This window comes from Petaurus breviceps, unplaced genomic scaffold, assembly GCF_028583685.1.
Source record: "Petaurus breviceps papuanus isolate PSGF00001 unplaced genomic scaffold, PetGlider_PUasm1.0 175, whole genome shotgun sequence".
NCBI lineage: Eukaryota > Metazoa > Chordata > Mammalia > Diprotodontia > Petauridae > Petaurus > Petaurus breviceps.
The window spans coordinates 67,648,204-67,661,644 of NW_027185764.1; the positions used below are offsets into that span (position 1 = coordinate 67,648,204).

At 35.3% G+C, this 13,441-nt stretch overlaps 1 protein-coding gene across 1 annotated transcript in view; it reads right to left on the reverse strand.

Annotated features, from left to right (window-relative positions):
* Positions 1-13,441, reverse strand: part of NOMO2 (NODAL modulator 2) — a 55,223-nt gene that overhangs the window by 21,023 nt on the left and 20,759 nt on the right. The window contains exons 12-22 of the mRNA XM_069085299.1: positions 12,025-12,199; positions 11,021-11,162; positions 10,005-10,136; positions 8,436-8,572; positions 7,159-7,246; positions 6,180-6,243; positions 4,375-4,470; positions 1,431-1,643; positions 1,265-1,347; positions 498-657; positions 217-343 (exon numbers count right to left, since the gene is read on the reverse strand). Coding sequence (XP_068941400.1) covers positions 217-343; positions 498-657; positions 1,265-1,347; positions 1,431-1,643; positions 4,375-4,470; positions 6,180-6,243; positions 7,159-7,246; positions 8,436-8,572; positions 10,005-10,136; positions 11,021-11,162; positions 12,025-12,199 — 1,417 coding nt within the window. The remainder of the gene's footprint in view (positions 1-216; positions 344-497; positions 658-1,264; positions 1,348-1,430; positions 1,644-4,374; positions 4,471-6,179; positions 6,244-7,158; positions 7,247-8,435; positions 8,573-10,004; positions 10,137-11,020; positions 11,163-12,024; positions 12,200-13,441) is intronic.

The following is a 13,441-nucleotide window of genomic DNA, read 5'->3' on the forward strand; positions in this document are numbered from 1 at the left end:
TAAATCACAATCTGGTATTATAAGCCACAGAGGAACCTGACACACTTTCCAAAATATACAGAGAATATCCTAAATTCAATGGCATTCCAGATTTAGCCACTCTGCTAATATAAGAACATCCTGTATTCAATAACTTGACAAATACACTCTATATCAGTTGAGTCACCCAATTTATTTATAACATAAAATTTCAAGACCAAGCAACCAGAACAATACCTCAAAAGTTACTCCTGCCAAGGCAAAAGCTTTGAAGTCTCCAATAGTTCCCTCGAGTGCAGTCAAAACAAATCCTTCCTTCTGTGATGTCACAGTATATTCCAGATCACTGTGCAATGGCCCAACACTTAAAGACAAAAAAGCATAAAGATCTGCTTTTAATCTTGAAGAGAGTTAGGCCATATGGCCTAATCCAAGGGAACTCTGCTTCCTAGGTCCTTTAGAAAAGCAGTTTAAAAAAAAACCATACATATACAAATGTTTCCATTTCAGGAACTTACCTATAGCTACCTCTGTCATCAGTGAACACTGTTATTAATGGAGAAGTGGCTCCCTTTTCACTAATGATTATTTCAACCCCTTCTAACTCTGGGTGAATCTGGCCCTCCAAGAACAGGCCTGCTTTTCCATAGATCTCTATCAGTTTCCCAGGGCAGCTTTCTAAAGGGGAAGAAAAGGAGAGAAGAGCAATATAATTCTATGCTTTTATAATATCTAAGAAATGCAGCAACCAAATTTAACAAGGATGGATTTAAACAGCTCTTAAGCCTGAGGCAGGTAGAACATTGCTAACATACCCACTTAATGAACAGGAAAACTGAGGTCCAAAAGAAGCTAAGTTGAGATCCACTTGGAAAGAGAACCATTTAGAGAACTGAAACATAAAGCCTTCTATCCAGAGTACAATGCTAAGCAACAATTTATACTTTTATATATCAAAGAATAAAAATGTATGAAGGAATAATATGTGATCCCCAAAAAGCAAAGAGAAACTACTTCTGACAGGAATAGAAGGTTTCCATAAAAAATAATTATTTATTCTCTTTCCACTTTTAACAAAATTTGCTAGTAACTCCCACAAAAAGAAAAAATCCCAGAGAATTTAAGAACATAATTTATAATATACGTTGCTTCTTAAAGGTGGCTTTTCTTACCACTAGTACCACCTGATAATTTATTTCAAAAAAGAATGACCCCTTTCCATAAAGTAAAATATCCACTGTTTAACAGCTAAAATGCATTCCTTGCACAATGGGTTTTATTTTACCTCCACTAACAATTGTTTCCACTGAAGGAGGATAGAAGAGGAGTTCTTTAGATGAAGGTGTAACAGTGATTTTTTCTCCAGATCTAAAACAATTGAGAGAGTTAACAGTGGTCATTTATCTTCCTCCTGTTAGCAGGAAAACAGGGACACAAGTAAAACAACTCACCGTGCCCAATAAGAGAAATCATATAAAAAAGGACCCTGAAGGTCATCCACCATCTCTTGTACTGGAGGCTTTGTCCTTCCTTCTTCTTCTTTACCATTCTTCTCTCTTTCCTGCCTTCGAGTCTCAATTTCAGCCAGCTGTTGTTCCCTACGGAGCTCCTGCACAGACTTTAGGGGACCTAAAACCAAGGCAGGTTCACTGTCAATTGAGGACCTGGAAAAAAGAAAGGGAACAGGACCCATATTGAGTGATTTAATCTTTCTTACCAGCAGATTGTTTAGGGACCTTGCTTCTAGAAATTTTAATTCTTAAGTAGAAGCAGAGGGTGGCTGACAAGTTTTGTAACTAAGAAAGCAGGTTTCAATCAACTAGCATTTATCAAGCACCTACTATGCACCAGGAACGATGCTAGGTATATAAAGAAAAGTGGTTATAGTCCCTATACTCAAGAAGCTTATAATCTAGCCTGGGCAGATAATAGGCATACATCAAAATATACAATGCAGATACAAAATATAAAAAAGATAATTTTTGAAGTATCAGTTGGATGGAGAAGGAGAATCAGGAATGACATTATGTAAAAGGCAGTCCTTGAATGGAGCTTTGGAGGAGACTAGGAATTCTGAGAGGAAGAGGTAAAGAAAGAGTGACTTGCAGATATTAGGGACAGCCAGCCCAAAGACACCCAGACAGCAAATGAAGTCAGGTGTATGAGGAACAGTAAGAAAACGGTTTGGCTGGACTTGTAGTGTATATGAAGAGTAATGCACAAAAAGGCTAGAAAGGAAAACTGGGGGCAGGTGGTAAAGCCTAACAAATTGGTTACCAAGAAGTAGGAGGGAATCAATGAAGTAGAGTTGGGAGTGATATAGTCAAACCTGGGGATAATCATCTGGGCAGCTGTGAGAAAACTGGAGTAGAAAATTGTAGCCAGGAAAACAATTCAGATTGTCATGATTGTTTAGGTAAAAGGTGATAGCTATGAAAAGGAAGGAGGTGGGAGATACTGTGATCTTATGAAGGTAAAAAAATATGATCCAGCAACTGACTGAATATGTTGGGTAAATGAGTGTGCAGTTAGGGATGACACTGAGATTGTAAACTTCAGTGACCAGCAGGATGGTGGTGAACAATAAAATGAAATTGGGGAAATGGTGGGTTTGGTGGGAAAGATATTAAGTTGTCTTTTGGAAATGTTGACTTTTAAGAGGGCACTGAATTTGAAATGTCCAATTGGCAATCAGGACTAGACCTTAGGAAACAGACAAAGACTGGATATATAGAGATCCAGAAGTCATCTGCAGAGATGACAGAGATTAACCCCCTGTGAGCTGATGATGTCACCAAAAGAGAATGGAGAGAAAGGGCCCCAGGCAGGGCCTTGAAGTACACACACAGCTAGAAGTGACCTGGATTCTGATTTAGCAAAGAAGACTGGAAAGAAGCAGTAGGGTAAAAGAAAAATCAAGAGAAAGAATTATCACAGAATCCTATGGAGAAGAAACATCAAGGAGGCTAAAAAGTAACGGAACAGAAAAGCTTGGAAGGACTGAGTAAAGATGATGGGAAGCAGCTTCAACTGAATAATGAGGTCAGAAACCAGATTGCAAAATTGAGAAGGGAAGAAAAATGGAGGGGATGAATGCAGACAGCTTTTTCTGAGAATGTGGATTAGAAAGGCACAAAAGTAACTTCCTCATAAACAGAACTACCTCAAAGCAGAATGAATGGGCTGCCTCAGGGGACAGTGGGTTGCCTCCTCATTGTAGGTCTTCAAGAGAGAATGAATAATCACAGATAATCTTATAGAAAGGATTCTTGTTTAGTACAGGATAGGCCAACTCTAAAATTCTATTGTATTTTTTCATAGAAAAAATGCTAAATATATTGGTGATTGTTATGCCTAGACTATATTTAATATTAACTGAATCTATCCATTTTTAATTATACCATATTACCATACTGCTTCCATCCTAGTATGACTTTGACCTTTCTCTTCTGGAATATAACTCATACTACAAAAAAACTCAGAGGGCATACAAATGCTATTTTAAAGGAGTGAAAATGAGTAAAAAAGCTGCTGTTGCTGCTGCTGCTACTACTACTATGGAGAAGAAATTATAAAGTATTAGCCAAAAATGGGCTTCCAAGGAAGACAAAAATAATTATCATATTTAAACTTCATTTGACAAAGATTTATTGCTTTTAAATTCTCTAGAAAATTAAGGGATCGGGGCGGCTGGGTAGCACAGTGGGTAAGAGCACCGGCCCCAGTGTCGGGATGACCTGGGGATCGAATCTGGGCTCAAATACTTAGCACCATACCCAGAAATAACTGGCTGTGTAACCTTGAGCAAGTTACTTAACCCCAATTGCTTAAAAAAAAATTAAGGGATCAGATGTACAAAACTGACTGTATATCAACACTGATAAATCAACAGTTCCTTTGAATAACACAGCTAGGTGGACATAACCTGAATTATAAGTTTGGTTTTCAAAAACTTTCCTTAGCCGGGAGGCTTCGTCTCCATTACACAAGCTTTAAAAGAAAAAGTCTGAAGGAAGGAAAATTAAGAGTCTGCCCTAAAACCTGAACTAAGATGAAAGAAAACACTGTGTAATTGTGTGCATAAGTAGCATTCAAGATGAAACATAAGACATAAATGACTTGTCTTAAAGGCTGAAAAAATGTTAAAGCCATTTAAGAGAAGTGAGGTAGTAGAACAAAGGATATGGAAGGTAGAAACCTGGGTTCTAATATGCCACTAGCTACTTGTAACTTGAGGCAGTAAGCCATTTAAGTTCTCTAGGCATTACTTTTGTCATTTATAAAATGATGCTACTATAGAGTTGTCTCTAAAGCTCCCTTCTGCTTCAAAATTCTATAAATATGAGACTCCTCAGTTTCCCCTCTCCCAACCACTTAACTCCACATTAGCCTTACTTAATGGTCACAGTAACATCCAATAGTTTGTCAGTGGTGATAGTTCCAAGAACATGGTGCCTAATGGCTGTAAGTGTCAGGATACTGGGTGAAGACCTGTAAACCAAAAAGAAGAGCTGAACCAAATGGTAACACCTAATAACTCCCAAAGGACTAACCCATTTCCGGTAATCCTTCTTAGTTGTCCTTTCTTATCTTGTTGGCCCATTTTGTTTTGAAATAAAATATCTCTTAGATGAAATACTAATGCCAAAAAAAAGTATTCTAAATAAAAATTCTTTCAATGTCAAAACAGCCCAAAAAAACCACAGAAACAACCTGAAAGTACATAAAATAAATAGTTAAATAAATCTTATCCAATGAGTTTTGTAAACATTAACTGAAAAGACTCAAAAAAAGCCTGCATTTAAGTCATACCCTGTAGGCTTTTCTACCATTCTCTTAAACCCCAAGATTCATCAGGTATTTTCTCAGTAATATATATTAATGTCTCACAATTGCTGTCAGAAAAATTTTGATATATGATTTAAATTCTTCCTACTGAAAAACAAATTCTTCTATTCAAAATGTAAACTGAGAAACACTATTCATTATCTTAAGATATGCTTGTACATTGCTCTGATAAGGGTCTCATTTCTAAAATTTTACAAGAAAAAGAACAATTCCTCAATTGATAAATGGTCAAAGGAAATGAATAGGTAATTTTCAGAGAACAAAATTCAAGCTATCAATAGCCATAATGAAAAAATGTTCTAAATCACTAATAATTGGAGGAATGAAAATTAAACCATCTGTGAGATACCACCTCATACCCATCAGAGAGATAAAGCTGACAAAAAAGGAAAATAACAATGCTGGAGGGGCTCTGGGAAACCAGGTACATTGATACGCTGTTGGTAGAGCTGTGAACTTGTTCAACTCTTCTGGGAAACTATTATTATTATTACAATTAATATATTGCATAATTATTATGATATAATATAACACAATTACAATAATAACAAATTATTATAATATACCTATTATCAAAAGCTATTAAACTATGCATACCCTTTAAGCTAGCAATAGTGCTACTAGGTCTATATGCCAAATAGATTTAAAAAAAAAGAAAAAAGGACTTATATGTACAAAAATATTTATACCAACTCTTTTTGCAGTGGCAAAGAATTGGAAACTGGGGAGATATCCATCAAATGGGAAATGGCTGAACAAGTCATACTATGTGAATGTGACAAAATACTACTATGCTGTAAGAAATAATAAAGGGAATGGTTTCAGAAAAACCTGGAAAGACTTTATGAACTGATGAAAAGTGAAGGAAGAACCAGGAGAACAAGTTGTACAATAATAGCAGTACTGTAGAGATATAATAAACTTGGAAAGCAGCTAGGTTGGATAGAGTGGATAGAGTGCCGGGCCCAAAATCAGTAAGATTTATCTTCATGAGTTCAAATCTGGCCTTAGACATTTACTAGCCCTATGACTCTGGGCAAATCTCTTGTTTGCCTCCACTTCCTCATGTGGAGAAGGAAACGGCAAACCATTCCAGTATCTTTGCCAAGAAAACCTCAAATGGGGTCACAAGGAGTCAGACACATCTGAAAAACAACTGAACAACAGCACTCAACTTTGGAAGATTTAACACTCTGATCAACACAATGCTCAATCACAGTTCCTAAGGACTCAGGATGAAACATGCTATCCTCCTCCAGATAGAGAGCTAAGATTCAGATTGCAGATTATATGTTTTTCTCTTTAAAAAAAAATGCCTATAAAGAAATATTCTACAATCAAGTTAAGCTTACGTGTCATAAGTATAATAACCATGTTCAAACCGGTGACAAGATCGTGGGGTCACTTTGTATACACCTTTGAAAACAAAGAAAAATTCACTTTCAGAAATAATAGTCTATTTGTGAGTCAACATAATAAATCAAGAGTAAGCATCTCTAACTTGCAATATATTACAGATTTGATAAAAGAATTAGAAATGCCAACTAAATCTTTCCCACTATCTAACTAGTATTCCCAATAACAAATCACTTAAACAGTCCAGTAATATACTTTCAATTTTCTATTGCTTATCAACTTAACCTAGTATAAAAATAGTTCTAGAAATGCAACAAAAGAACCAAAAAGTTGGTTTCTATTACAAAATGCTTGAAAACAAATTTTAACTTTTAAAAATTCTTTTCTCAGCTTCCAAAGATAAATTTGTAATCTTTTGCAAAGTTTTTCTATTCTGGAAATATGTATTCAATTTTATAGTAAGCACAGTCATAGAAAGTGCTTTTGCAATAGTGGTCTGTAAAATTCAGCAGTACAGTATAATTCCTGACTTAGAAGCAGAATAAAAAACAATTTTAGGAGGATGAAAACATCTGGCAACTTTCTTGCTTGTACCATCAAGAGCCAATTTCCTGGTTACTAATTCCTGAACCTAAATAAGATTAACCAAAATTACTATTCTTACCACACTGACCAGTCAGTCAATTACCAATTCAGTTAACCTTTAGAAGAAATTATACATCTACTCATAAATACTATGATCATTTAAACATGTGGTACTATTTTTATGTAAATAAAAGGGTCCAATGAGAAAGATCTAATTTAATCCATTTAAGTGACTGCTCCTTCCATGAAGAAAATAGAAAAATTCAATGCCACTGCAAACTGATGGTTAAAAATGAAAATAAAGCCAAGAAAGAAAGCTGCCTTTAAGACCACTTTCTGGTGAATTTCAATCATTCTAACTAGTAACAATATTAATTGTTCTAAACGTACCAGGCTTTGATAGACAGAATCGGTTCACTCCTTTGGATAGGTTATAAATTCCCACATTCTCAGGTCCATTTCCATCCTGATAGAATTCCTAAGCGACCAAAGACAACACAATGATTTACCACGAAATAGAGGGACACTAAGGCAATTGGTAATGCTTACATAGAAAGAGAGACCCTTTACGTTCAAAACTTGATACATGTCTATATTATGTCTATTTATCACTAAAGAACTTATGAGTCAAACCCAAATTTAACACCTACATAGACTCCCACAAAAATATAATCTCTTTTCTTGTGCATCCATATCATTCCCTATCAGCAAGATAATAATTACTATTAATTTCTATCATTATACCTACTTTTGAGTGTGTAGCTAAGTTGTTAGAAAAACATACAAGAATTAAGAATGTTAGTTTCCAATCTTAACTTCTGCAATGCGTGGTATAACCAGTTATTTATTTTTTTCATGTTTCAGGTACCTGACGCCTACTGGTGTCAAAAAATGTTAAAGCTAATGAATTTGGAACAATCTGAGCTTCACAAACACTGTTATTCTCCTAGTTGGGGTCAGATCTGCCAATGTCCATTACTCCAGAATGTAGGTCATCAGAGGAAAAAGCACCATTGCTTTGCTCTACACAAAAGGAACAATGAACACGGAATTAAATTTGCTACAGCTGCTTACACTGTTCACTAATAACTTGAATGTGTTTGTAAGGTAAAAAATGGGTCCATTCTTATAGAAAGAAATTAATTTCTAACATTAATATTTTTCAACCTTTTAAGAACAAATGAAGTGGTTCAGAGTTTTAAAGAACTAAAATTATTAATCTGCTTTTTTTTCTTAATTTTTTTTTGTTGGAGTTAATTGGGCCAACCGATTTGCCCAGGGTCACACAGTTAAGTGTCTGAAGTCACATTTGAACTCCGGTGCTCCTGACTCCAATGCTCTATCCACTGTGTCACCTAGCTGCCCCTTAACCTGCTTTTAATAAGCTTCTCATCTAGTCACCTCCAAAAACATTTTACCTCCCAAAACTGAGGAGTTAACTCTGGTTAATATAAGTAATTATATATGAAATTAATATAGATATCTTTCCTCAAAAGAAGTTAAGCTGCTTCCTAATTATCATTTCTCAAAATACCTATGAAACATAAGTAAAATGACAATGAAATTGAGAAACAATGTAATTTGTCCAAAGTAACAAAATTCTTAGCAACAGTAGTCTATTGCTCTTTCCATTCTAAATGAGACTATCTCCCACATTCCATACATACCAGGGTAATAGCATGAGAAAGCGAACATCTTAGCATATAGCCAGTCTGCCTAAATTCAATCCCTGATGCATCCTCTTCTGTAACTTCCACCTCTAGACTTTTATTCTTCCAGCACCAATCCTCATGCATAATACTTACTGGGGGGGGAAAAAAGCATGGCAGTCAATCCCATATATAACATTAATGAAGTATCTTTCTTCCCGAGAATTTATAACTCTTGAAAAATGCAAAAAAAAAAAAAATCATGATCCTCTGTCCTTAAAATTAGCAAGAAATAAATCAGAACTGGACTGCCTAAAAAAAAAAAATCATGATCCTCTGTCCTTAAAATTAGCAAGAAATAAATCAGAACTGGCCTGGCTAAAAAAAAAAATCAGGCTGTAAGAAAAAATTTCAATAAATTTTAATTAAATTGTTGTACTAAAATCCTACTTATGTGCCTCATTAAGGTATGGAAATAGTACTGGCTTCTAAAAAAATTAGATAATCTCAGAAGTGGAAGACATCTGAACTTATCTACTACAATGCATAGTTATAACATCATGTCCCAGTGGTTATCTTCATGTACCCACCTGAACACTTCATGTGATGGGGAACCTACTATACCTCTTGAGACAGCCCAAGCACAAATGCTATGCCAATGGAGTACAAACACTAGAAGCACCTATCAAGTCAAAAAGTTTTCGAAGTATGAGCCCAGCAATAGAATAATGTACAAGAACCAGACTAGGTAAGTTCAGAGAAACTAGCCACGAGGTGATGGGTTATTTTAGCCTTGGCAACCCATGAAACTTTGGTCATTAACATAAGGATTTTGGACTTAATGTTGATAAATCTATTCTGATTTGTCACCTAAAAAGTCATTAACAAATACAGGGAAGGGACATGATCTGCATCTGTGGAAAGTGAATCAATGAAATCACAGATCTAAGAAGTTAATAAAAATGGAAAGTAAGCCCTATAGTTCTTCAGGACACTGTCACTTACTACAATAAGAAGCAATATAATATTCTGAAAAAGTAAAAGTACAAGTAGCCAATGTTATTTCATTAACAAAATGCAGTAAGATAAAACTATAATGTTTACACAACAATGAAACTATTTTACCACTGTTTCTCTACTATTTGGAAATGGAATGGCATGAAGTTCAGACTTCTCGAAAGGTAAACAGGCGGCTAGGTGGCAGTGAATAGAGCACTGGCCCTGGAGTCAGGAGGACCTGAGTTCAAATCCAGCCTCAGACATTTAACACTTACTAGCCGTGTGACCTCGGGCAAGTCACTTAACCCCAACTGCCCTCCCCCCAAAAAAGCAAAAAAAAGAATATATTATCCCACATAAGGATGGCAACCAGTTCATGCCATGACAACATTTTCTTTAATGTCTAATAACGTATTATATACGCAGCACAAGAACAAGGACAAGAAAGAATTAAGTAAAGGTATTAAGCTCAAACTGAATTTTGAGTATTATATATTTTGAAAGGCCAAACAAAACTTTTAAAAGAATAAGACTGGCAAGAAATATAAGTTTATTAGAAAAACCTAACAAAGTTCAAACGCATCTTACTTTTGTATCTGCCGGGAAGCACATTATCAAAAGTAAAAGTCATGGAGTTAACCTTTCCAGATAATTGCAGACTACGCTTCTCCCCCTGACGGCTTATGGACTGTAAAGTCACCAGCAAGTCACCACAGGTATCTACCAAAAAAAAAAAAGGAAGTCAAGTATAGTAGAAAGGCCCAAAAGGCTAAAGCTTCAAAAATCCAAAGCATTTATTTCTCTCCTAAAATTTCTACTCTATTACTTATGACAATTCAATTCTTTAAAAGAAATTAGTTTAAGAGTTTCTTTAGTACATTCTGTTCACCGAGCACACAAGTCACTAGAACCAAAATACTAGTAAAAGCCACATTAGTGAAGGACTATGAGAGTGAGACAATGAAATCCCAAAGGAAACCACAACTCATGCTCTGTTATAAATTAGACAGCTTCTCTGAAGAATTAAGACAGAGTCAATAACCTCAACACACCCTGGGAGCCAAAGGTGATGAGAACAAATGCCTCGGAGAATTATTCTAATGGGCTTACTACTAGCCTTTATTCAAAATATATTAAGAAAAATATGACATCATAAACCCTCTCTAGGAACCACAGACAGAACTAGTATTTTTCATTGCCATTTTCACAATCTGAGCCTAAGGCACTTTCATAAATCACAACCTCAAAATGAACTAAGATAAATTCAGGGGTAGGGAGCACAAGGTAGATCCTATACTTGGGTAATGGCCTGAGAGAGGAAGCACTTGTCATTTGATATCTTCCTATTTTAACCAACTTGCTAACTAAGTGCTAAGCCAAATTGTTTCTAAGATAGTAGGATATGTCCTAATAGTGACCTTTACATTTCAGCATTCAGGGGCAAAGGCCCCATTGTCTTGTACTTATAATTAAGGTGCTGTCAAGAACACTATTATTATATTTGGCTGACCAGTAAAATACTTCCCCATATGAAGAGAATTTCACTAGCATACCCCTTTCGCTTTTTCGTAATTATCTGTTTGTGCTATCAATTCACAACTTACCCAAACAAGAGACTTTCCCTGAAACTGAGGCCAAAAACTGAGAAAAGGTCACATCCATCACTGGCCTGCTGGTAACAACAACAGGAAACATTTTGGGTTTCAAAGAAAGTCCTGCTCTGGTTTCTGCCTCAGGAACAACTACCTACATAAATACACAGAATGACATTAAAAGATTGCAATTTATCTATCACAAATTACATTTGTTTGTGTCCAGCATAATATAGATTTTAAATGACAAATATTCATTTCAAGAAACCTGATGATATTCACAACCATATTCACAAACAACCTATTTTAATCTGTGATCTTAAATGAGTACTAACTTCAATGACAGAAGCATGTTCACTATCACAACTCATCCTACTTTCCTGAAAAACATTAAATTTCATGTCTCCACCCTCAAAATGGTAACTAGTCATAGTTCACTAACACTAAATGCAAACCAGGGAATTTTAACATCATATGGCTGAATCCTATTTGTAATATTTCTACTTCTACTATCCTTTTCTTTTTGAGTACTTCTTAAAATAAGCAAAAAAATAAATACGGTAGCAGTGTTTAGCTATTTTTAACTCATGAAAAAGATCACACAATAAAACTACTCTTCTTTAAAGGATCAATGCCTATTTTTCATTATGCTCTCCTATAGATTGTCAATGGTTCCAGTTTTGAGAGAAATGGCCTGATAATAACAGCTAGAAATCCACTATATATAGGGGGTAAAAAAAATAATAATAATACTTTGTGGACTGGCTGTCAATTCAGAAAGCATTTAAGGGAATATCAGAATTCACATTACATCACAATGAACCTCTACTGTACTAGAAATAAAAATGTAGGAAATCACCTTTGAGAAGCTGGAAGGTAAAGGCATCACAAAGTACATTAAGAGGACCTCCCCCAAAACTTGGATCTTATCCTGAATTTAATCTTAACTGATCCTTAATAAAAACTAGAAGTTTCCTCTATTCTGTTTAAGTAAGACTAAAATTCTCTCATCTTACCTGGACTTTATAGTTCCCTGATTTTGCTTTAAAACAAAATTCTCCACGTGAGTCAGTCTCTGCTGTGATCAAAGATTTTTCCCTGCCCTGAGATGTCATGACAACTTTGTATTTATTGATCTGCTTGATTGTATCAGGAAAGCGAGTTATAGATATGTAACCACAGACACTGAACCTGCCAAAAAAAAAAAAAATTCCATTCATTCCAATATGCGAATTTAGTTGGGGAGAGAGGGGATTCACATCAAATCACAAAATCCATCCCTTTCTGAGGAAATCCCCAGCTTTAAAAGCATGACATAACACTCAAATTTCATTTAAAGGCAGATTCAATATTAGTAATTCTATCAACAAATCAAAACTTCAAAAGGAATAAAAGCAACCCAAGTGGCAAAAGGTAGTATATCTGTCCAAAGGAAATCAAGGGCTTTTTCACAAACTTCAGCTTAAAACCTGGGGGGTTTATCCTAAATTTGTATATCAGCAGCACCTTTTGACAACTGGAAAAGAAACAAATTTGTCTATTTGGACACCAGTCTTCAGAGAGGAAACACAGTAATGAATTCTAACTCAATTCATTCCTACCCCCAAAAAATATCTGATAGAGAAGCAGCAGCCCATACGTATCTATCCTCCAACAAATATAGCCAAGAAGTGTCAAAGGTCCCACAATCTGAGATTGACCAATTCTTTTTATGGAAGGAAAGAAATACTCTAGCAAGATTTCTATAAAAAGTTAGACTTTTTTTTAAAGTTATGAAGGAAGGAGAAGTAATGGGCAAGAGAAAAGATAGAAGTGAAAATGAGGGATTAGAATGGTAGGGATCAGCAGGGTCAGCAATTAATTTGTAGTGATGGTAACTGAAAGCAGCAGATACTCTTGAAAATATAGGAGAACTAGTCAAGAAATAAAAGAAACCCTGCTTTCTAGAGAGGGAGAAGCAAACAGTCACCTGTTCATCTATAATGCTTCAATATTCTAGGTCTCTAAAATACTAAAGACAATATATCTATCTATGTTGAGGAAGAAAAGATGAGTCCATCTGCATTATTAACTCAATATAATATCTTTGAAGGCATAAGGAAATTCTAATTTGATATCACTATCCTACTAAAACACTTTTCCTACCTTATCTGCTCAATAAAACTAAAACTTCATAACATGGCATTCAAGGCACTCCATAATCTGAATGCAACCTACCTTTATGATCTTATCTCCTTATACTCTTTCATATGCCCTATATTCTAGCCAATTTGGAACACTTGTCTTTCCCCAGATACATCATGTAATTTTCAACCATTACACCCTTTTTCTTTCTTTTCCTTCCTACTGGAACACTCTTCCACCATTATCTGTGCTACTGAAATCATGCTCACCCTTTAAGGCCAACCCAAATATCATTCACTCTAAGAAATC